At 47.5% G+C, this 22,769-nt stretch overlaps 2 protein-coding genes across 4 annotated transcripts; one reads left to right on the top strand and one right to left on the bottom strand.

The window, feature by feature from the left end:
• Positions 1 to 4,182: 4,182 nt before the first annotated feature.
• Positions 4,183 to 11,734, bottom strand: LOC307078268 (kynurenine--oxoglutarate transaminase 3-like). 2 transcript variants are annotated; one of them, XM_079740002.1, is made up of 15 exons: positions 11,640 to 11,734; positions 11,347 to 11,466; positions 10,887 to 10,945; positions 10,284 to 10,428; positions 9,499 to 9,648; positions 9,145 to 9,231; positions 8,170 to 8,295; positions 7,858 to 7,978; positions 7,320 to 7,396; positions 6,788 to 6,877; positions 5,616 to 5,802; positions 5,103 to 5,173; positions 4,873 to 4,959; positions 4,718 to 4,774; positions 4,183 to 4,379 (listed from the first exon to the last, which is right to left on the bottom strand). In XM_079740002.1, exons 2-14 carry the CDS (start codon positions 11,437 to 11,439, stop codon positions 4,721 to 4,723), a joined length of 1,347 nt encoding a protein of 448 aa, XP_079596128.1. In that variant the 5' UTR covers positions 11,440 to 11,466; positions 11,640 to 11,734; the 3' UTR covers positions 4,183 to 4,379; positions 4,718 to 4,720. The 2 variants fall into 2 exon arrangements, with proteins under 2 accessions (XP_079596128.1, XP_079596129.1); XM_079740003.1 differs by having other exon boundaries at positions 11,347 to 11,440; positions 11,640 to 11,705.
• Positions 11,735 to 13,454: 1,720 nt separating this feature from the next.
• On the top strand, positions 13,455 to 21,671 carry lrrc8c (leucine rich repeat containing 8 VRAC subunit C). Of its 2 annotated transcripts, none has more exons than XM_079739848.1 (4): positions 13,455 to 13,574; positions 15,179 to 15,321; positions 17,613 to 17,939; positions 18,354 to 21,671. In XM_079739848.1, exons 2-4 carry the CDS (start codon positions 15,184 to 15,186, stop codon positions 20,274 to 20,276), a joined length of 2,388 nt encoding a protein of 795 aa, XP_079595974.1. In that variant the 5' UTR covers positions 13,455 to 13,574; positions 15,179 to 15,183; the 3' UTR covers positions 20,277 to 21,671. The 2 variants fall into 2 exon arrangements, with proteins under 2 accessions (XP_079595974.1, XP_079595975.1); XM_079739849.1 differs by lacking the exon at positions 13,455 to 13,574 and adding an exon at positions 14,232 to 14,271.
• The last annotated feature ends 1,098 nt before the right edge of the window (positions 21,672 to 22,769 follow it).

Raw genomic sequence — 22,769 nt, 5'->3', positions numbered from 1 at the left:
TTTTCAGAGTACCCCCTGCAGTACTCCAAAGTACCGCTAGGGGTACGGCTACCCCCATTTGAGAACCCCTGGTTTACAGGATGAAAGCATTGCGGAGAACGTATATAAGCTCTGCTCATACTGTAGTTGAAGTAAGCCTACAATGTAGTAAACATGATCTACTGACCTTGTACTACGCAAGATGAATACTTTTACATTTACATTTAGGGCATGTAGCACACGTGACTAACTATATATATATATATATATATATATATATATATATATATATATATATATATATATATATATATAGTGTATATATAGTGTATATAGTGTACAGTAAGAGTATTGCAGCCAGATGGGCTAGTCCTCACATTCCCACAGACATGCCTCCTCCTCCTTCACCACCTCCTCCTCCTCCCAATTAGGACTAAATCTAGTCCGGGAAAAAAATGGCAGAAGCCACCAATTAATTATGTGTCCAGCAAGCTCTGTGTGTGTGTGTGTGTGCAAGTGTGTGTGCGTGTGGAGCACTGGCCATATGGCCGGGGTGAGCGAGGACATCATTTGTTGTCCACTCTCTGCTTAAAACTCACACGGTGTCATTTTTCAAATCCTAATGTCCTTTAATGAGCAGGTTTATAATCGCACCAAAACGCACAAAAGGACAGTGACTCAATGAATCCACAACTTCAATCCATCTCAGCTTCAAAAATCTGTTTCTTTTGTCTGTTCCCTGGTTAGCTAGAAGCTAACGACAATAATCTCCAACTCCTCTAAACACCTGGAATAAAGTTATTCCTCTGTAACGAGGCTAGCCGTCATGTAAACAACACTAGCTTAGCCTTTAGCTTGTTCTGACATCACTAACACTACATCCACCTCCCGACATCAGCACCACGGCGATCCACCCGGAGCACATAAAACTCCGAGGCCGTCGTGCGCTCGCTCCCCCGAAGACCAACTGCTGTTCCCCGCTCCTCTCCGCTGCCCCGGCCAGCCAATCAGAGCGCACGCTGCCCGGGCTGTATTTCAGCGCGCGGGCCACACTGACGTGCAGAGGTCACATGGGAGAGGCCCCAACGTGCGCTGGGGTATATGGGTAATAACAACGAACTCGTTGGGGCTCTAATCAGCCATTGTGGCGTGAGAGGGTGATTGAGATGAATCATTATGAGGATAATACCATTCATCAGACGGCTAATCTGAGCTGCTGGGGCCGGGCGCGGCCGAGATGTGATCCCACGGAGGACGGATCGCTCTGTTGTTCCCAGCAACATGATTTAAACCAGCGGGTTGCTGGGTAATAGAGCGCCATTTAATCAGATGAACACGACACCTTACACCTGATATTACCTTATCTCACCGCTTAACTTATTGTCTTTAACCGTGTAGGGCAAACAGCTTGATTAATCAGCTATTTTCCTACACATCTAATTGTTTCCACTGTCTCTAATGTTACTAATGATTACATCTATTTTTATCTAAACGTCCTCCTTTTCTATATATATGTATTTTACCATCTATTTTTTAGATGGATGGATAAGGGAGATTTATTTTGTAGAAAGTATTCACACACACACACACACACCCCGGTGAAAGCGATCCGGTGCTCATGTTTATGAACTCAGCCCATGTGTCTCTCCTAAAGGTCATGATAGGCGCTGGTTGACTCTATTCATGGCTGAACAGCCACAGTGTCTGAACCAGCGACACCGGGCCGACACTATCTCACATGCATAGTAACCAGAGGGCTCAGCGCCGAGAGCTCGGCCGGCTCCACATGTTTATTACAACCAGGTGGATGGTCGGAGGAAACACTGATTGTATTTCACTCTCTCGCAACCTTTTGTTGCCTGATGAGTATTCACAAACCTGCCCAGAACATTATTCAACTAGCGAAGGTTAACACGGCACACACACGGGCACGCAAGCACGCACACAGACACGTGCTTGCACGCACACACGCACACGCACACACACACACACACACACACACACACACCTTATTACAGGGATGACTTGAAGCCTTGTTTAATACCTTTTACTATACTTGTATAGAAAGCTGTTTGCGAAATAACTCAATGTAATGTCAATTATAGGTTTAAAACTTTGTGAACTATCTTCGATCATAGCAGTACTGGCAACTTCCAAAGTATTTAAAGTGAATATTTCTCAGAAGCAGATGCTATACTAACAAGGTATTTATATTGTTGATATTGACAGAACAGAAAAGCTAGGGCCACGGCCATACAACATACCAATAACATCCAGCCACAATTTAGACGAACAGACAATAATGTGAAGACAATTCCGTTTTAATCAGTTCAATTTGTTAGTTGAAAATTTAATCTGATGCTAGTTTCAAAAGGTTTAATATCAGCATCAATGCAAATATTTTTCTTCCCCGGTTTACAGAAAACTTGTCAAGTCCTGTACTCTGTCTCCCCCTAGTGGTACTTCGACTGAACGACGAGGGTCTACAGGTTTACAAACAGGCCTACTATCCCCACTCAGATCATATGTATTTAGTTTATCCAGTTAAGAAAAGCGATTGCCCAAATCATTCGCTTTTCTTAAAATGTATTTTTCAGATCATACATTAATATTTCATGGAAAATCTGCTCACACAGTGACTATGTCAAGAGTTAATCAACAAGGCTCTTCATACAAGTTAACCCACAGGTCAAGTCTGTTGTATTTCTATAACCTCAGTCCCAGTTGGTCTTCCAGACTCTACAGAGGTGGATTGGAACTGTTGGACCATAGTTCAGTCGAATGGAATCAATAATTCATCAGATTCTTTGAATCCTGAAACAATACCAGGTTGCCCACACCTGGCTCAAAGGATTAAGGTGAATATATGCATATCTATAATATTTCATCTTGGGATAATGATTTGTAAGAGTGAAACCATGGCGTACGCGTGAGAGTTTCAGTGTTGTTAGCTTCGGTGGCTTAAAACAACACGTGAGATTTACCCACGGGACAGTCATACTTCAGGGCCCAAATAAAACATGTTAAATATATTATATATTGTGTTAGACCGGGTCTGGTTCCAGTCTATATTATGTATATTATGTTGGACTTGAGCCAGTATATATTATACTGTTTTGAAAGTCAAAAGCAGAGGCGTGATATTCTTTCATTGACTCTATTGTATCGTTACAAGAGTACACTACGACCTAACTTACTGTCCTCACAAAGCAAAGCAGGATGGGAACACATCAGCAACCAATAGCAGTGGTATAGTATATATTATAAATTTTGTTGGACAAGAGCTAGTTTACATTATATATTGTGTTTGACTGGAGCCAGTATATATTATATATTTTTATATATTATATATTTTGATGGACTGGAGCCAGTATAAATGATATATTGTGTTGGACCTGGACTGGACAGGGTAAACATTATACTGTGTTTGAATCCTGATTGCAGCTAGTGACCTCTGACCCCTTAGCATCCTCGGTACATTTGACGCATTCTGCTCATCCAGACATATTAATATCGTTTATTTTGTTCTATGGGTCTTTGACGGGGTGGGTCTTTGTTTTCAAAGTCACTCTATGTGCTGTCCTGAGAGGCGTTCAGCCACTAGCAAGGGTTCAGTGAACGTTTCGGATGAATTACGAACTTTAGTCCAATTAACTAATTTGAACAAACGTTGACCTGTGCTCGGAAAGAGAAGACATCGATACTCACCATAACAAATCGATTGATCGGTGACGTCGCCGGGTGTTTTAGGAAACCACTGAAATGTCTCTCGACCAAGTAGAGCCTAACACAGGTCTTCAGATGAAACAACCTTTGATAACTTTATTTGACATACAGCTAACTTACTGAAACCTTCATTGTTTAACCAAAAATCAATGAGGACATCTTCTTGAATCAATGATCCCGTCTCTCTAATGGGCAACAACACCTCGTGCGCTTTGGTGCGACTGGTGTCCGAGTCGCTGAGCAGAACCAGTCTGCCCAGCAGAGGGCGCTACACACCAGCAATGATACTACTTCGCAAGGAAATGATAAATTCGTCGAAACGAATCATTTTTATACCAGTCTATGAGCCGAGGAGACATCACATGACAATTATGCTTGTACAGAAAGGCACACTTTAATTCTTAATTTCACAGCCGTCAAGATCGATGTGTGATGTAGCAGAACAGTGGTGTTTGGACCCAGAATATCCTTCAGAAGAGGGTCTACTTTAGAAGACCACCAGGGCCCTCTTCCATCAAATCCTTCTTCTCATCGATTCATTGCATTTGTCCAATGACAAAATTAATAGAATCTATTTTCACATTCTAGTTCTGCTGGTAGATGTTTCACCTCCCGAGTTAGCATGGCCGTAGCTATGAGGTCACAGAGGTTAGGATCTCTGTGCCTTCATTTCCCTAATAAAAAACAGGATATTTAAAGATTTCAATTATTTTAAAAATATTTATATTTTCTATCGGCGCTATGTAACTGTTTATCAGGAGTTGATGACAAATTGTGCAGTTTTAACAAGTCCCTCTGTATCTATTTAATTATGAATGATTTTGTGCGTAGTTAGTGTATAGCATGGGTTGTGTTTTTAGGAGTCATTTTGCTATGAATTTCGCTCATCCAGAAATGCAGTAAATAAGCTCCATTAAAAGAACAAATTCTGGACTTCACTATATCCTAAACCCTGGCTTCGGCCCTTCGAGGTAGATGTTTCACCTCCTGAGTTAGTGATGAGATGTTTCACCTCCTAGTTCTTCCAGTTCCTGATGATGTCTTCTGCTGCGTCCAGCGTCTCGTCTCGCTGTGGAGGATCATTAGAAGGCCAACCTTGTTAAATCAAGCCCTGACCTGGAGGTTTGATATGAGGAGCAGAGTGAGGGGCACAGTGGCGGTCCTCACCTTGATGAAACACAGACGGATGTACTTCTCAAAGTGGCTCTGCGAAGCTTCTCCACAGAACGCCGTCACAGGAATGGCTGCCAGTTTCTGCACAATGAGGACATACCGTTTACACACATGCAATGCAACCAAGCTCTTAACATCCACACACACACTGCATCAGAGATGGTATCAACACGCCCTTTCATGTTAATCAATGTATGACACACACACACACACACACACGTTACCTTTTCTTTGATCATCCACTTGACGAACTTGAGGTCATAGGCCTCGTCTGGCATGTGGGACAGATCCACGTCTGGAGAGAGGGAGGGTGGACGTTACTGAGGAGAACCTTTGACACCTCAAGAGGTGCTCTTCACTTGCTTCTCTTCTGATTCATAGCCATGATGAACGCAAAACAAGCTTGACCCATTAATTCCCTCACTCTCCACCTCAAGCTGGTGTGTGGTGAGCGTTCTGGCGCTGATTGGCTGCCGTGCATCACACCAGTGGGTGCTACACACTGGTGGTGGTGAGTGAGGTCCCCCCCTTCACTGTAAAGCCGCTTTGGGTCATTGAAAAGCGCTATATAAATATAATGAATTTTTATTATTATTAAATAGCATGCTTAGGGCCAGGGTTGTGTGTTAATGGTCAGGGTTAAGGGTCAGGGCCCAGGGTTAGGTGTAACAGGGATAAGGGCCAGGGTTAAGTGTTAATGCTCAGTGTTAGTGTCCAGGTCCGGTGCATTGACTCACTGAGCGGCGTGACGTCCACGATGATGAAGTACCCCCCCTCGGGCACGATGGGGTTCATGCCCGCCTCCTGCAGGATGGCCGCCATGCGGTCCCTCTTCTCCTCCAGCTCTGCTGCCAGCGAGGAGAAGTAGCAGTCGGGCTGACCCAGACGCTCGTAGTCCCGCACCAGACCCTGGGCCACCGCCTCCTGCGGACCAGGGGGTAGATACATGGAGGGGTTAGGGGGTAGATACATGGAGGGGTTAGGGGGTAGATACATGGAGGGGTTAGGGGGTAGATACATGGAGGGGCTAGGGGGTAGATACATGGAGGGGTTAGGGGGTAGATACATGGAGGGGCTAGGGGGTAGATACATGGAGGGGTTAGGGGGTAGATACATGGAGGGGTTAGGGGGTAGATACATGGAGGGGTTAGAGGTTAGATACATGGAGGAGTTAGATAAATGGAGGGGTTAGGGGGTAGATACATGGAGGGGTTAGGGGATAGATACATGGAGGGGTTAGGGGATCGATACATGGAGGTGTTAGGGTATCGATACATGGAGGGGTTAGGGGGTAGATACATGGAGGGGTTAGGGGGTAGATACATGGAGGGGTTAGGGGGTAGATACATGGAGGGGTTAGGGGGTAGATACATGGAGGGGTAAGAGAATAGATACATGGAGGGGTTAGAGGATAGATACATGGAGGGGTTAGAGGTTAGATACATGGAGGGGTTAGGGGGTAGATACATGGAGGGGTTAGGGTATCGATACATGGAGGGGTTAGGGGGTAGATACATGGAGGGGTTAGGGGGTAGATACATGGAGGGGTTAGGGGATAGATACATGGAGGGGTTAGAGGATAGATACATGGAGGGGTTAGAGGTTAGATACATGGAGGGGTTAGAGGATAGATACATGGAGGGGTTAGAGGATAGATACATGGAGGGGTTAGGGGATTGATACATGGAGGGGTTAGGGGATTGATACATGGAGGGGTTAGGGGGTAGATACATGGAGGGGTTAGGGGATAGATACATGGAGGGGTTAGAGGATAGATACATGGAGGGGTTAGAGGTTAGATACATGGAGGGGTTAGGGGGTAAATACATGGAGGGGTTAGAGGATAGATACATGTAGAGGATAGCGGGAGGGGGGTGACCCCGTACAGGTGGGTGGAGTCGGGACTCACCTGTAGAGGGGTGGAGCAGGTGTAGACGGTGTTCTGCATCACGGTCTGCAGATGTTTGACCAGATGCTCCGGCCCGATGGACCAGCCAAGCTGAAGAACACCAGGAGAGGTTGAATTAGATCCAATACGCTAACTCCTGGGACATCCTGTCCTGGGACATCCTGTCCTGGGACAGGATGTAGCGTAACCCTCAACCAACCCTCATCCTAGTTAGAATTCTAACTATAGACACACAAACCCTTGTTGTGATTGCCTTAAAAACTAAAAACGCACGAGCGATTCTCATTCTCTCTCCAAGAAAAACCAGCTGGCCAATCAGCACGCAGCACAGCGGCTTGGCAGAAGGCTGAGACTGACAGAAACCGGTTAAGAGTGTGGCGTGCGTTCATATTCCAGTGCCGTGTTTGACAGTTTGAGTGGTTTGTTTGACACCCACTTGGCAGCCAATCAAACGGTAGCGTGACAGCGGAACGGTATGATCCTGTGTTCAGGGTCTCGTGTTTCTTCTCTCCAACTCCTCCTCTCAGCTCACCTTCCAGCCGGTGACGCTGAAGGTCTTCCCTGCGCTGCCGATGGTGATGGTTCTCTCCCACATCCCCGGCAGCGTGGCTGTGGAAAGCAGAGGGACGTTGGTTTATATGGCGATATATCGTCGCCCTTCTTCGTGTGATATGAGAGTCGATACACTGGCATCAAATATCGATATTGTATTCTCACAAATTAAGCATTTAATTTCGACTTTTATACTTTATTCATGAAATTATGAAGGAAATATCGCCTCAAATATCTATATTTTAATTAATAAAATAAGGAGCTCTCAACAGATCCAGCACTTTACCTTTTCATGGTCGTTTTGTATTCGTCGTTAGACATCGTGATGAGTCGTTATAGGATTGTCTAACAATATATTGATTATTGCAGACTCGCTGTATTGAGATATTATCGGTATCGCGGGCCGTGTATCATATCTCGTGTCGTGAGGTACCCTGAGGTTCCCTCCCCTAGTTCAGAGCGCTGGGGACCCGAGGTTGTAGACAACAGAGGACCAGGCTTTCTGGGACCAGGCCTACCGATCTTGATGTGCTGGTGGCCCTTGTAGGTGAGCCACTCGTAGACCTCGTCGCTGAAGCACAGCGCGTCGTGTTTGATGCACAGGTCGGAGATCATCTGCAGCTCGTCTCTGGTGAAGATCTGGAGCGGGAGGACAGGTCCACGTTACTGGGCTAGCCCTTAAACACAGACCCAGTCTCAAGGGGCTTCACAGACCCACATTATACAAGAGCCACATTATACAAGACCCCCCATTAGACAAGACCCCCCTCAGACTAGACTCCCCATGTGACCATGACCCCGTTGGCGGCCCGGCCACGGCTCCGACCCACCTTCCCGGTGGGGTTGTTGGGGGTGTTGATGATGATGGCCTTGGTCCGGGAGGTGAACTTGCTGGCCAGCTCCTCCGGGTCCAGGGCCCAGTCCGCGCTCGTCAGCCCGCTCTGCTTCTCTGATTTCTACACCGTCACACACGTTCGATCATTAGCCCTCGTTGTAACGCACGGTAACGCACATTAACACGGTTACACACAACGCATTCACACAGAAGGGAGTCGTCTAGGTGCAGCTGCTGCACAAAAAGGACCAGGCTTAGGTTAGCATGAGCATGGGCTAGCATGAGCATGTGTAAGCATGCACAATGCTTGGGCTTGGAACCACTGAGGAACATGACCTTTGGATTCGGCTCTAGTGGTCTACAACCACTGCTCTAGCTGGAGCAGGACCAGCCATCTACTGTTACAGCTAGTCTGCACTCTGTCAAGCAGTTTCTTGTTAAACTTGTTTCTTGACACATCACATCCACTCAATTATATTCAATTGTATTTGAACAGCGCTTAATCACAGGTACATTCTCAAAGGGCTTAACAGGCTTGTTGCATCTACTCCCAGTTTTTCGCTGACTGTCCTCAGCCACCCTCGGGAGCCTCTAGAAGAACCTGCTGAACGCCCCCACAGCCCTCTTACGCACTCACTGTACGCTGTACGTCCTGACACGTACATCGTACGATAACTTAGCATCGTGTAGCATCTTCTCCTAGCTATCTTTGTTGTGCACGGGGAATGGGTTAACCTAGTGATGGTTAGCGCTCGCTCGGCACTTGGTTCTATGAACACCCTTACTGTACGGATAGCCTTATATTGTTCTTTCACCTTCTTTTGACAAATGGACTTTGCTTTTTTTTCTTTTCTTTTTTTTAATGCTGAACATCTTAATGTAATATCATCCTGCCTCCCCCCCTCACAACCCCCCCTCACAGTGTCGGGGTCGCAGAGGAAAGGAGCGTCAAACGCCGGGCGGGACTCACCAGCTTCAGCGATATGAGGACGGGCGTCGCCCCGGCCATCTTCACCATGGGGATGTAGCAGTCGAAGTACGGCTCGATGATGATCACCTGAAAGACAGCGGTGTTACAGTCAGACCCTGGAAACTACCCCGCGGCCACCAAGATGGCTGCCAGCTGAATAAGTTGTATGACCTAGTATGTCACATAATAGGTCATACATGTACAACTATAAGTGAAAGGTTTACTTTGCCTGCTCCATGAACTGTGCGTAAACAATAAAATAGAATCAAGTAAAACCCACAATACACAACAGTAATAAATAGCGATGGAGCCGGGGGAAACTTGTCACCCAGTACGTCCCAGCGAGTGTCGTACCTCGTCGCCCTCCTCCACCAGGGCCTGCATGGTGCAGAACAGAGAGCCGTAGCCCCCCACCGTCACCAGGACCTCCTTCAGGGGGTCGATGGGCCGCTCACACACCTTACCGTACACCTGGGAGAGGGCGTTCACTAGCGCTGGGTGACCCTGCAGAGAGAGAGAGAGAGAGAGAGAGAGAGAGAGAGAGAGAGAGAGAGAGAGAGAGAGAGAGAGAGAGAGAGAGAGAGAGACAGAGACAGAGACAGAGAGAGAGAGAGAGAGAGACAGAGACAGAGAGAGAGAGAGAGAGAGAGAGAGAGAGAGAGAGAGAGAGAGAGAGAGAGAGAGAGAGAGAGAGAGAGACAGAGACAGAGAGAGAGAGAGAGAGAGACAGAGACAGAGAGAGAGAACAATAAGAAGTAACCATATATAGAGCATTAGTGTATGCTACACGTGAACCTCCTAAGATGGCGCAATTTGATTGGTTCGCTATCTCGGGATATTGGGCCATATCCCATGATTGAGATCTCAAACACGGCCGTCTCGTCATGCTGATAAAAACAAATAAACTGCTGATAAAAACAAATAAATCCCGGCAAAAAGTGTCATCTTGTTTATTTTTGGAATGTTCACGTGTAGTATATACTAAAACAATTATTCACCTCAGGCTCCGTGAATGGTGGGGAACACTATTCACGGAGCCGTCGGCGAATAATTGCTAAGTAGCCCTGCAGCGTGTGATGCTGCCGGCTCTTCGTGTGTTGCTGCTGGGAGCAGGACAGACACAGGCCCAGGGGACTCACGAAGCTGCGGGTGTACTGGTTCATGCGGTCCACCGACACGGCCTTGGCCAGCGCCGCCGTGATGTAGGAGGGGGGCGTCAGGTCAGGGAACCCCTGGCCCAGGTTGACCACGGAGGGGTCGGTGGCCAGGGCGGTGAGGGAAACCCTGAGACACACACACACACAGTCAGGGGGTCAGGGGGTCATGGGGTCGCTCTCCGGGGGTCACAGCCTGACCTGGCTCCTAATGTACGCACTTATTGTATGTTTTACGCCCTGGTTCTGAAACATGTTACTTGGCGTTGTGTAGCATCTTATCCTAGCTATCTTTGTTGTGTACGGGAACGGGTTAAACTAGTGATTGTTAGTGCGTGTCAATTGGGTCTGTGAACATCCTTACTGTACCGAGAGCCATATATTGTTGTTTCTCTTTCGTCTGACGAATGTACTTATTGTGAGTGGCTTTGGATAATAGCGTCTGCTAAATGCCCTGAATCTAAATGTAGATACAGACGTCCTTACTGTACCGCCATATACCGAAGAACGTGGTCGGTAAACGTGTGTTTACAGTCGACTCAAACAGAAGGGTTTGACAACATGTGTGGGCGTGTATTTAATACTCACCATATGTTGTGGTCAAGTCCTTCGATCCTCTTGGCATTTGTATGCGTGGACATTATACCCTGTAACATGAGAGCAGGTCATGTAACTCTCTGTAATGAGCTACATCGCTGGTTTAGCGATTCGCACTGGAAAGAGATGGACATTAACCACAAGAACCAGTTCACCTTCATGGCATTCGTATTTCCACCTTGAACCAGCGATACAAATATAATAACAATAGGTATCCACAGATACTCTGTAAACACCTAATTATTATGTGTGTGGTCCATGAAAAGTGGTTGTAAAACTCGTTTACTTACAGTAATAACGCATGCATGTTCACAATAGCCTACAGCTCACCGCTTTGAGGTGGATTAGGTTTGAATCCACCAGTATACGTTCACTGTAATCCACCTGTGGGATAATAGGAGTGGATCCACCAAACTTGCACATGCATGAATGGAGGAGATGAATGACCTACTGTTGTGGTGGTGGAGACCCCTCGTGCGCCGTGCAGCCACACAGCCCGCTGGCTGACCCTGTAGAGATGTCGGGACAGCCCGGCGATACTCATACTGGAGACACGTACAACAGCCCGTCACTTCTACAAAGCATGCATGCATGTCAGACCCTGACCCGGGTCTCCATGCAGACCCGGTCATTCAAGTGCAACCCATATCTGGACATATCACCGTTAACTATGAACTAGCTTCCGTTTTCAGAACTACGTTACAACATATGACGTATCGGGCAAAATCATAAGCGTGGACTCACAAGCTTCCCCTGAACGTCTCGGGTGGTGGTTGAATGTGAAGTTTGCTCGGACATCGGCGTCCTGAGTTCACAGATTCTCTTCAGGCAGCAGCTTCGTTAACCACGCCCCCGATCCGCAAACCACGCCCCGCACCACACCAAGCCACGCCCAAAGTATACCATTATGAATACATTTACTTTTATTTACGATTACGAATTCTCAAGAAATACAAAATAAAGAATATCTGTCACTTTTTAAATAAACTTCAGGGAATATTAACGCATCATCATCATCATCATCATCATCATCATCATCATCAGCATCATCATCATCATCATCATCATCATCTTCTGCGTCATCATCCTCCTAATCCTTATCCTAACAATAACAACGCGTCTGATTGGACCATCTAGTGACTTGTTATTGGATGTGGACATTGAAAGACCTCCGTGCAAATATTAAGAAAGAGGCGGATGACCAACCGACCCTCCCGGGCAAAGGACGAATCTGATTGGACCGTTTGTTCGAGGGACCCGGAAGTGTATGGAGATGTATTCTATAAAATAGGGAATAATGCTTCAAGTTAATTACCTACAGCAATGCTTCGTATGCATTAGAGTGTAATCAAAAAAAAAGTCTGAATATAAACGTAATCAAAATGTATACATATATATATATATATTTTATACAAAGATATACCAGAGACAGCAACATAAAGCATCCGCAGCAGCGAACCCTACCGACCGTAAGGAGGAAGTCCATCTCAGGAAGGTTTCAAGAGCAAATCAACCGACCACTGATCTGGTTAGAAGGCCCTCACTGGATCAGAATGCAGAGGGCAGATAGATCAATATTGACGAAGAAAAAATCACAGTATCTCCTTTTAGAAAATACATAGCCTACATGAAATATGTGTCAATACGTATTTCATTCATAGTTATCTACCACTATGCCTGGGTTGATATTACATAGGCTACTTTAATTAAAGGTTGGTTGGTTTCGTTATTTATTTTGCTTAAAAATAAAAATGTGGTTCAAATCGAGCATATCACCAATCCAAACCATTTAAACTTTATCTGACCAGAGCATTAGCCTCAAATAGCACCAGGAGACAATAGAACAGATTTATAGGGTTAACTGTTCTTACCTTGTCAAGATTAATTGTATTTTATTTGATATTCAGAATATAATGGAAAAGCGTTGCCTGGTAATGGTTGATCCCATTTATCAAAAACATGTTATATTAAAATTAACACAACATGGTAACCCACACAGTATCTCATATCTGTTGTGAGAAATCATAACTATTTATTTTTCACTTTAATATTGTATCTTATCTTGAGGACTTAGCTTGATTCATGATATATTTTGATTCCTAATTTCTTCTCCATCATTTGAACTCTAAAACCATCTTCAGGGCCTGATATTGAACGTATTGTATGCTTCTCACTCAAACCATGACATGTGTTGGGAAGTTTGGTGATTTGAGGTTTCCCCCTGTATGCCAGTTCAACCCAGCCCCTTACTGGTCAGAACCCCCCAAATCCCACAGGATCACCCAGTGATGAATGGACTTCATACATACCAGTCCGTCAAACAACTTAAGCAAAATGTTTTATGTGTGTGTGTGTGTGTGTGTGTGTGTGTGTGTGTGTGTGTGCGTGTGTGTTTCAATTTGTCCGTCTGTCTGTCTGTCTGTCTGTCTGTCTGTCTGTCTGTCTGTCTGTGTGAGTGTGTTTGTCTCCCGGTGCGTGCGTGTGTGGCTCTCTCCCTCTCTCTCTCCGTGCGTGTGTGTGTGGACGGTATCCACGCCCCTATATGTCGTGTAGCCCGGGCCGAGCTCAGCTCCTCCAGGAAGACACATAACGGACCAGGCAGCGGACGCCCGGACGTCATGCCCCACCAGCCCGTCTCCTTGGACCAGACACAGACCCCCCTCTTACACCCTTCATGAGGTAAAATCACCTTTCATTACCGCAGCGCCGGCTACTTTGTGTCTTAAACGACGTCGCCTTTCCGAGGATAAGACGCGCGGCTGGATTCCTCCGCAGTAAGAGCCTAGCGCTATGCTCTCCCCTCTGATGGGAAGCCAACTATGACACTGTATTCGTATTTACAGCGGACACACTGAGGTTCCGAAATATAGGATCATTACAATGTTAAAGCCACACGGTCTGTGTGAGATTCGTTTTAGAGGGCGATGGCACTTTTACCTTGAAGCGATCCTCCCGTTACATTCAGGGGGACGTGAGAGGGGGACGCTGGATGAATGGGTGTCATTCTCCCCCCATCACAAACTCACTCGCTTTATTGTATGCGTACCCCATTTTTTGGGTCGCCTTAAAACGATACAAGCTCATTGACAAGTCATGGGCCCCGATTAAATGATTTGTTCGGCGAGGTTCTGATCGGTAACCTTGCTGTTACACACGCTTTGTTAAATCCCTGTTGGGTGTGAACCAAACGAGGAGGCAGGAGGCTGTTTTTGGATATCTGAGATTCGCAACATTTCCTGACAGGAAGACCCGCTGCCCTGCCTGCTGTCCGTCCGGCCCGCTGTCTGTCCGGTGGAAAGAAAAGCCTTTCTGCCTCCCAATGTCCAGAACGTTTATTCCAAGCGGAGAGACGGACAATCGTTTCCATACGATAGAGGTTTGTTTTGGAAATGTATTTTCCAAAACAAAATAATCTGGACTATTCAATGTGTGTGTGTGTCTCTTTTTGACACACACACACACACACACACACACACACACACACACACACACACACACCACAACCAGTATACCTCTGGCGTCCACCCTGACCAGACGGTGGTCACATGACATCACTCCGGTCCACAATTAGAAAAGTCAGCGCTGACTTGGTGACCTGGGAGGGGATCCTACTCCTCTAGAGGGGGGGGGGAAAGGGGAAGTGTGTCAGGTATCCAGAGGACACGGGAACGCAACAGAGAGCGTTTGACTCTGTCCGCTTAAATGAAAATGCTTTGGTTTTTTTACTGTGCTCTGTATGTGAGCATCCCCCCCTTAATGCCTACTCTGTGGTTTTGGGCTGGGTTTGGGGAGGTGCAACTGGAGACCCTGGCTGATCGATCTACTGAGCGGCCCCACCGAGACGCAGACCTGTCCAACGCCTAATGACATTCAGCACAATGCTGCTGCCCACTGCATCCACCAGAGGGGGGGGGGGGGGGGAGGGAAGTGTGTGTGTGTGTGAGGGAAGTGCATAGCAAGAACTGAAATTGCCAAGGGTTGTGATGCATTCGATATCGCCGGGTTTAGTATTTGGAAAAGACTCAAGTTATAAAAACTGCTTAAGTTAAGAGATGGATAGTTAAGGTACCAGGTGAGAGATGGTTAACAAGGGGTCAGGTGAGAGATGGTTAACTAGGTATCAGGCTAGCGCTGGTTAGTTTAGGTACCAGGTCAGAGGTGATGTAATCGAAGGGGTTCTCCAGACATGAAGGTGGCGACGGTTCTATTGTTCTGTTGCACGCCCGTCGTTGTGTCGCTCAGGAAGCAACATGCTCTGCTCTGGCCTATCATTGTCTCGGCAGGCGCTATGATTCCCGTAACGGAATTCCGACAGTTTTCGGAGCAGCAGCCGGCGTTCCGGGTTCTGAAGCCGTGGTGGGACGTGTTCACTGATTACCTCTCTGTCGTCATGCTCATGATTGGAGTGTTCGGCTGCACGCTACAGGTGAGGACGCACACGCACACACACACACACGACGATGGCACCCACGCACACACACCCTCACACATTAAGGAGCAGGTGGGGGTTAGACAGTAGAGAGACAGGTCATTAAGGAGCAGGTAGGGGTTAGACAGTACAGAGACAGGTCATTAAGGAGCAGGTAGGGGTTAGACAGTACAGAGACAGGTCATTAAGGAGCAGGTAGGGGTTAGACAGTACAGAGACAGGTCATTAAGGAGCAGGTAGGGGTTAGACAGTACAGAGACAGGTCATTAAGGAGCAGGCATTAGGGGACTGAACCCACCAGCTCCAGCTGGGAGCAGACCACTACCCTAGCCACTAGGCTACCCTTCCAGACACCACCTGCTTATGTATTTAAATGGAGAAAAACCAATCTAGGTTCAATGGTCCCACAGTGGGGAACATTAAAAATGTTTATATCTCCACAACCAAAGGATGTTACAGCCCGATGATATAATGGCATAGTCCTGTTTCTGCTTTTGATGGTCTGAAGCCAGACCACAAATATGTCAGCTTCTCTCTCTCACACAGACAGAAAGTCCACATTCTGTCCAAAGCTTAAAGAAAAATACAACTGCATTTACCGTCTCGTGATATCTGTCATATGTTTAATATTTATTATTGCGGTGTTTGTTCTAATGTATTTGGTGGTCTTTAAAAGCCATTCCTTTCACAGACCACCAAATGTGACGCACAGTATAGGGATTTAAAGACATGCCGAGTCTCTGAGAGTAGTTTTTTTCTAATCTTTCCCAAGGACTGCAGAGGGAATGGGTGTGGTTGTGGCTCACATACGTCGCACAAAGCCATGTTTCCACACGAACCTTGCATCACATTAACCCAAGGCTGAATAAACCACGCTAAACTTTAGGGAACCACTGAGTAAGACTCTATGTTTGATGACTTAAGGTCAGGTCATTAAATTAATCTTTAAAACAAATTAATTGGAATCTATATCTTACCCTTATAAACTTAGTTCACTTTAAACATTTATACTTATTACAAATCCCCAAGGAGAGGAATCAGTGGGACATGTATAGACTTCCACGGTTTATTTAGCAGAGTAGCTAAATGTAGTTGTATGGCTTGACAAACAGGCCAGTGTGCAGCCTAGCTAGCTCTCAGAGCAGCCTCTGTTTACCAGTGGAAACTCCCGCCAAATCGCCCCCTCCTTCATAAACATAGGCCCCCAAAACCCATTGACTTGTCACGTTAGCTTATTATCGCTTATTTGCCTGTGTATAAAGCACAACGCTCTGGCCTGCCGTGGGACCATGCAGTGAAACCATGGTATTACGGTGTTTGCTAAATATGCCATTAGCCGAAACAATAAATCCCTAACCGAAAGCCAGGATGATGTAAAACGTTGAGATGTTTTTAGGATTAGCGTGTGGCCTGCGGTCATCCCAGAACCCGGTGTTTGCGAGAGCGTCCAAACTGTTTGTAATAGTGAGAACAATTAATTACGCTGGCCATCCGATGGAGCTGAGAGATGGCGTTTGGTGAGAGTCAGATCGGGAGGCAGATATCAGTGCTAGCAGCAGACATCCTGGGATTGTCAGGAGGAGTCGTATCGGAGTTCAAAGAGCTGTGGTGGAACAATGCAGCGTTCCGTGCCCGCCGCGTTTAACACGCTCAGGCCACATTCTTACAGGAATCGGGATAGGGAGTCCTCTCATACTGTATCCTCTCTTACAGTAATCCCTGTTTCCTAAAACAACAGGACACAACAGGAATAATCCTAAAGCAACAGTGATCAAATAAAAACAAACTACTTCTAAAAGTGATGATTATTTACTTAAGGAATACTATCTTTATATATAGTCGAGTCATCCTCACGACTCTCTACCATCTATAGGCTATAGATGCAAACGGATCAGTCTTTAAGGTTGTTTGGGGTCGCCATCTTGTTGCACTCAGCCACTCAAGAGTGTTTGGATAGGTGTGAGTTTGTTAGGGTTTGTTTTGGTCAGTCAGTCTGTTTGTGTGTTGATTTTCAGATCAACTGTTTTTCCCACGTCTTCTCTTCCTGTATGTCTTTCTTTCTGTTTTTCCCTCAATAGTTTGTTCATTCTTTCTTTCTCCTTCGGTCATCTTAAAACGTTTGTTCCCTCTTTGTTTCTCTTCCGGTCTTTTTAAATAGTTTGCTTACTCTTTCTTTCCTTCATGCAATCTCTTGTTCCCTCTTTCTCGCTCTTTCCGTCTCTCATTAAATCCTCCGTTCTTCCTCCATGTCCTCCCCCGCCCCCCTTGTCCGGCCACTCGTCTCCCAGGTCATGCAGGATAAGATCATCTGCCTGCCCCAGAGGACCATGGCCTCCAACCAGACGGCGGCACTGCCCAACCGGACGGAGGTGGAGCCGGAGGACGTGTCCCTGCTGGCCCACCAGGAGATGACGGGGCTGAAGACGGACCTGGACCTGCAGCAGTACAGCTTCATCAACCAGATGTGCTACGAGAAGGCGCTGCACTGGTACGCCAAGTACTTCCCCTACCTGGTACTCATCCACACGCTCATCTTCATGGTCTGCAGCAACTTCTGGTTCAAGTTCCCCGGCTCCAGCTCCAAGATAGAACACTTCATCTCCATCCTGGGGAAGGTAAATATATAGGCGTTTTAATCTGATTTATCTTAAATGTACATTTAGGGCGTTAAGCAGATGCTTCTATCCAAATTGACTTACAATTAGTCCATTTGTCAGAAGAAAGAGAAACAACAATGTATCTCTGTCGGTACATTAAAGACGTTCCTAGAACCAAGTGCCAAGCACTAACTATCACTAGGTTAACCCATTCCCCGTATACAACACAGATAGCTAGGATAAGACGCTACACAATGATAAGTACTATTTTTAATTGTAATTTAATTTTTAATACAAAATATAATAAGTGCGTAAGAGGGGTGTGGGGCAGGCTATTCAGAGTCCAGGGGAACTCTGAACATCTTTTCCACTTTTCCACTACTCTTCTGTACTCTCTGACACCGAGTTCCCCTCCTCTCCTCCTGCCTCCAGTGCTTCGACTCCCCCTGGACCACCAGGGCCCTGTCCGAGGTGTCCGGGGAGAACCCGGAGGAGAAGGACCACCAGAAGCTGAGCGCCAGCCGCTGCAGCATCAGCGTGGCTCCGGAGGAGAAGGTCACCCTGGAGAAGACCCAGTCCCTGCGCTCCATCCCCGAGAAGATCGTGGTGGACAAGCCCACCGCCAGCGCCATGGACAAGAAGGAGGGCGAGCAGGCCAAGGCGCTCTTCGAGAAGGTCAAGAAGTTCCGTTTGCACGTGGAGGAGGGGGACATCCTGTACATCATGTACGTCCGCCAGACCGTGGTCAAGGTCTTCAAGTTCCTCCTCATCCTGGCCTACAACAGCATCCTGGTGTCGGAGGTCCAGATCACGGTCAAGTGCAACGTGGACATCCAGGATATGACGGGCTACACGCACTTCTCCTGCAACCACACCATGGCCCACCTGTTCTCCAAGCTGTCCTACTGCTACCTGTGCTTCGTGGCCGTCTACGGCCTCACCAGCCTCTACACCTCCTACTGGCTCTTCTATCGCTCCCTCAAGGAGTACTCCTTCGAGTACGTGCGCCAAGAGACGGGCATCGACGACATCCCCGACGTCAAGAACGACTTCGCCTTCATGCTGCACATGATCGACCAGTACGACCCGCTGTACTCCAAGCGCTTCGCCGTGTTCCTGTCGGAGGTGAGCGAGAACAAGCTGAAGCAGCTCAACCTCAACCACGAGTGGACGGCGGAGAAGCTGCGCCAGCGACTGGTGACCAACGCCCACAACCGCCTGGAGCTGCAGCTCTTCATGCTCTCCGGTTTGCCCGACACCATCTTCGAGGTGACCGAGCTGCAGTCGCTTAAGCTGGAGATCATCTACAACGTCACCATGCCCGCCTCGGTCTCCAAGCTGGAGGACCTCCAGGAGCTGTCGCTGTACCAGTGCTGCCTGAAGCTGCACACCACCGCCACCTCCTTCCTCAAGGAGAACCTCAAGGTGCTCCGGGTGAAGTTTGACGACAGTAGGGAGCTGCCCGGCTGGCTGTACGGCCTGCGCAGCCTGGAGGAGCTCTACCTCACGGGCTCGCTGAGCTCCGACGTCTCCAAGAACGTGGTGCTGGAGTCGCTGCGCGAGCTCAAGTGTCTGAAGGCGCTGACGCTGAAGAGCAACCTGGCCAAGATCCCCCAGTCCATCGTGGACGTGTCCAGCCACCTGCTGCGGCTGCACCTGTACAACGACGGCACGCGGCTGGTCATGCTCAACAACCTGAAGAAGATGGTCAACCTCACGGAGCTGGAGCTGGTGCGCTGTGACCTGGAGCGCATCCCCCACGCCATCTTCAGCCTGTCCAACCTGCAGGGGCTGGACCTGAAGGAGAACAACCTGCGCAGCATCGAGGAGATCGTCAGCTTCCAGCACCTGCGCAAGCTCACCTGCCTGAAGCTGTGGTACAACAGCATCACGTACATCCCCGAGCACATCAAGAAGCTGGGCAGCCTGGAGCGCCTCTACTTCAGCCACAACAAGATCGAGGTGCTGCCCTCGCACCTCTTCCTGTGCAACAAGTTGCGCTGCCTGGACCTGTCCAACAACGACATCCGCTTTATCCCCCCGGAGATCGGCGTGCTCCAGAGCCTGCTCTACTTCTCCGTCAACTGCAACAAGATCGAGAACCTCCCCGACGAGCTCTTCTTCTGCAAGAAGCTGAAGACGCTGAAGCTGGGCAACAACGCGCTGTCCCTGCTCTCGCCCAAGGTGTCCTACCTGGCGCTGCTCACGCACCTGGAGCTGAAGGGGAACCACTTCGAGGCGCTGCCCGCTGAGCTGGGCAGCTGCCGCGCGCTGAAGGGCAGCGGGCTGCTGGTGGAGGACACGCTGTTCGAGACCCTGCCCTCCGAGGTCAGGGCCCAGATGAAGACGGAGTGAGCCGGCATGCCTTACGCCCCCTGACCCGAAGTGCCGGCTCTCCCGTCCGCAGGTCCGTCAGTCTCCCGGAGGTCATGCTTAGTACCATGTTGCGTGTGAGTATGACCGGAGCCATACTATGAGCTATGTTATACTAAGATGTCATTCTATGACATCCTGCTCCATATCAGTGTTGTGTCATACGACCAGTGTGACGTCTTACTATGACCATATAACATGCTTTATATTAGCGTGATGTTGTGTGACACATGGCTCTTTGTCAGTGTGATGTCATACCATGTATCGGTGATGCCATGCTATGATGTCATCCCATGACATTAGGCTTTATATCAGTATTATGACATACTGCTTCTCATCAGTGTGGTGTCAAAGTTGAACACTCTTGTTATTTGGTGACTGCTGGGTTGACGGTGAGTTTGTATTTCTGGAACCAGGCTGACATGGATCTATGTTTATATGATGGCTGAACCCTCAAGGAACCAGGACAGGCTCCTGTAGTGACAAACACACACGCCCTGCTCCCCAACGAGCTGTTCCTACCTGCTCCCTAACGAGCTGTTCCTACCTGCTCCCTATCGAGCTGTTCCTACCTGCTCCTTAACGAGCTGTTCATACCTGCTCCCTAACGAGCTGTTCCTACCTGCTCCCTATCGAGCTGTTCCTACCTGCTCCTTAACGAGCTGTTCCTACCTGCTCCCTAACGAGCTGTTCCTACCTGCTCCCTAACGAGCTGTTCCTACCTGCTCCTCAACGAGCTGTTCCTACCTGCTCCTTAACGAGCTGTTCCTACCTGCTCCTTAACGAGCTATTCCAACCTGCTCCCGAAAAAGCTATTACTACCTGCTCCTTAACGAGCTATTCCTTCATGTATCTGTAATCACATTTTGTCACTTTGGATAAAACGTCTCACTAAAGTTAAAACGCTCATGGCAGATTTGATGCTTTGGGACGACAACAGACCTGAACAGCACCGTGGAGATCAGCACAAGGACGCCTGCTGTTCGCTGTTCAGGACCTATGTAGGCAGGAGTAAAGATTGTTTTGGTTGTTGTAAAGTTTCTTTGTTAACCATCCTATAAACAGAACCACGTAGGCCTTGTCCTTTAAGTAAGAGAAAGCTTCCCTTAAAGTAGCTTGAGACTTAAGAAACTTAAGGTCCAGTCAGAGACGATCAGGGTAACTCATAACGTACCTCATGATGCTAGCGGTGTGTGTGGGATTCAGCTAGCGTTTCCTACCATTCGCGACAGTGTCATGGAAATGTTGTTCTGTTATAGGGAGCTAATATTTATGGCGCTAGCCATCCAAAGGGAATGTTATGCTGTTATTATGCAATTATTATTTGGTTCATGAAGTATACACACACACACGCCTGAACTTGAGGAAAATGTATTTTTATAAGCAATTTTGTCATGTTAGATAATAAAAAAAATAGCTGGTTTATTTATAGTTCGAATGTGTCTGCTCTGTTGTTTCACACTATGAATGCTATTTTAAAAACCACATCAATAATTTACATAAATACGGCATTGCGTGCTGTTAGAAGGCCAGTCATCTAAAACAAATGTGTATTAATATCTTAAATATTCTCCTAACTATGTAATGAGAAATATGATGGCTTGGTGAATTGGAATACTATTACTGATGCCCACCAATATAATATTGTACTAACTTAATCCCAGACAGGAAGTAGGGATGAAGTGGGCTCAATTATAAAGTAATCCGATGGAATTCATCATTTTTAATGCGTCACATTAAAGCTCACCACGTCCTAGAGGTTAACAGTGACCCGGTCCACGTTACTTACAGGGGTTCGGTGAAACGCTGCTATCTGCTGGCGGTCTGAGGGATCGACAACAACACCACACAAAGCTACTCTGTGGTGTCCTGCAGTATATCAGCCTGTTTACATCTCCGTTTCTGTAAGTGAAATATATCGGTCAAATGTACATAGACATGAGAACAATAGGTTTAATGCAGGGCATTTTGTTATTTCCATGAAAGGGGAACGAGTCACTGGGTCTAATGAAGCCTGGCAGCTGACACAGCAGGGATTAGTTATGATGACTGGATGAATGAGCAGTTCACGTTCATATGCCAACTGCTCTCGCGTTCATCAACACTTCCTACGCGGTATTTCATTATCCTCCGGGCATCGTGAACATTCCCGATCCACATCATTTGGAGACACTAACCCGCCGCCTGTAAACGCGTGTTAACGAGGGTTCATTGCACAACACGCTGCAGACACAAACGCTTCCAGTTCCTCTTGTGACCGCGGGTTTCGGACCATCTGTCCGCACCGACGCTGCAGCCTGACGGTCGACCACCACTCAGCGAGGGGAACCCGGAACTTCACCGACACGCTCCTTAGCAGAGACCTGGACCCCGCGGAGGTCTTCAGACCCTCCACAACACGGTAACGTCGGCTCGAGGATAACAGAGTATGATGATGATGTTGATGAGGAGGATGGCTACAATGCGAGTCTGATC

Source organism: Pollachius pollachius (assembly GCF_949987615.1).
Source record: "Pollachius pollachius genome assembly, chromosome: 7".
Taxonomy (NCBI): Eukaryota; Metazoa; Chordata; class Actinopteri; order Gadiformes; family Gadidae; genus Pollachius; species Pollachius pollachius.
The sequence above is the reverse complement of the archived record's forward strand: the minus strand, read 5'-3'. Positions and strand labels throughout refer to the sequence as shown.

Coding starts and splice junctions, on each gene's coding strand:
- LOC307078268 (XM_079740002.1), bottom strand. CDS start 11,439: ATGAGTATCGCCGGGCTGTCCCGACATCTCTACAGGGTCAGCCAGCGG. Junction 10,429..10,886: donor GGACTTGACCACAACATATG/GTGAGTATTAAA, acceptor TGTGTGTCTCAG/GGTTTCCCTCACCGCCCTGG. Junction 7,397..7,857: donor CCACCAGCACATCAAGATCG/GTAGGCCTGGTC, acceptor TGCTTTCCACAG/CCACGCTGCCGGGGATGTGG.
- lrrc8c (XM_079739848.1), top strand. CDS start 15,184: ATGATTCCCGTAACGGAATTCCGACAGTTTTCGGAGCAGCAGCCGGCG. Junction 15,322..17,612: donor TGTTCGGCTGCACGCTACAG/GTGAGGACGCAC, acceptor CTCGTCTCCCAG/GTCATGCAGGATAAGATCAT. Junction 17,940..18,353: donor TCATCTCCATCCTGGGGAAG/GTAAATATATAG, acceptor TCCTGCCTCCAG/TGCTTCGACTCCCCCTGGAC.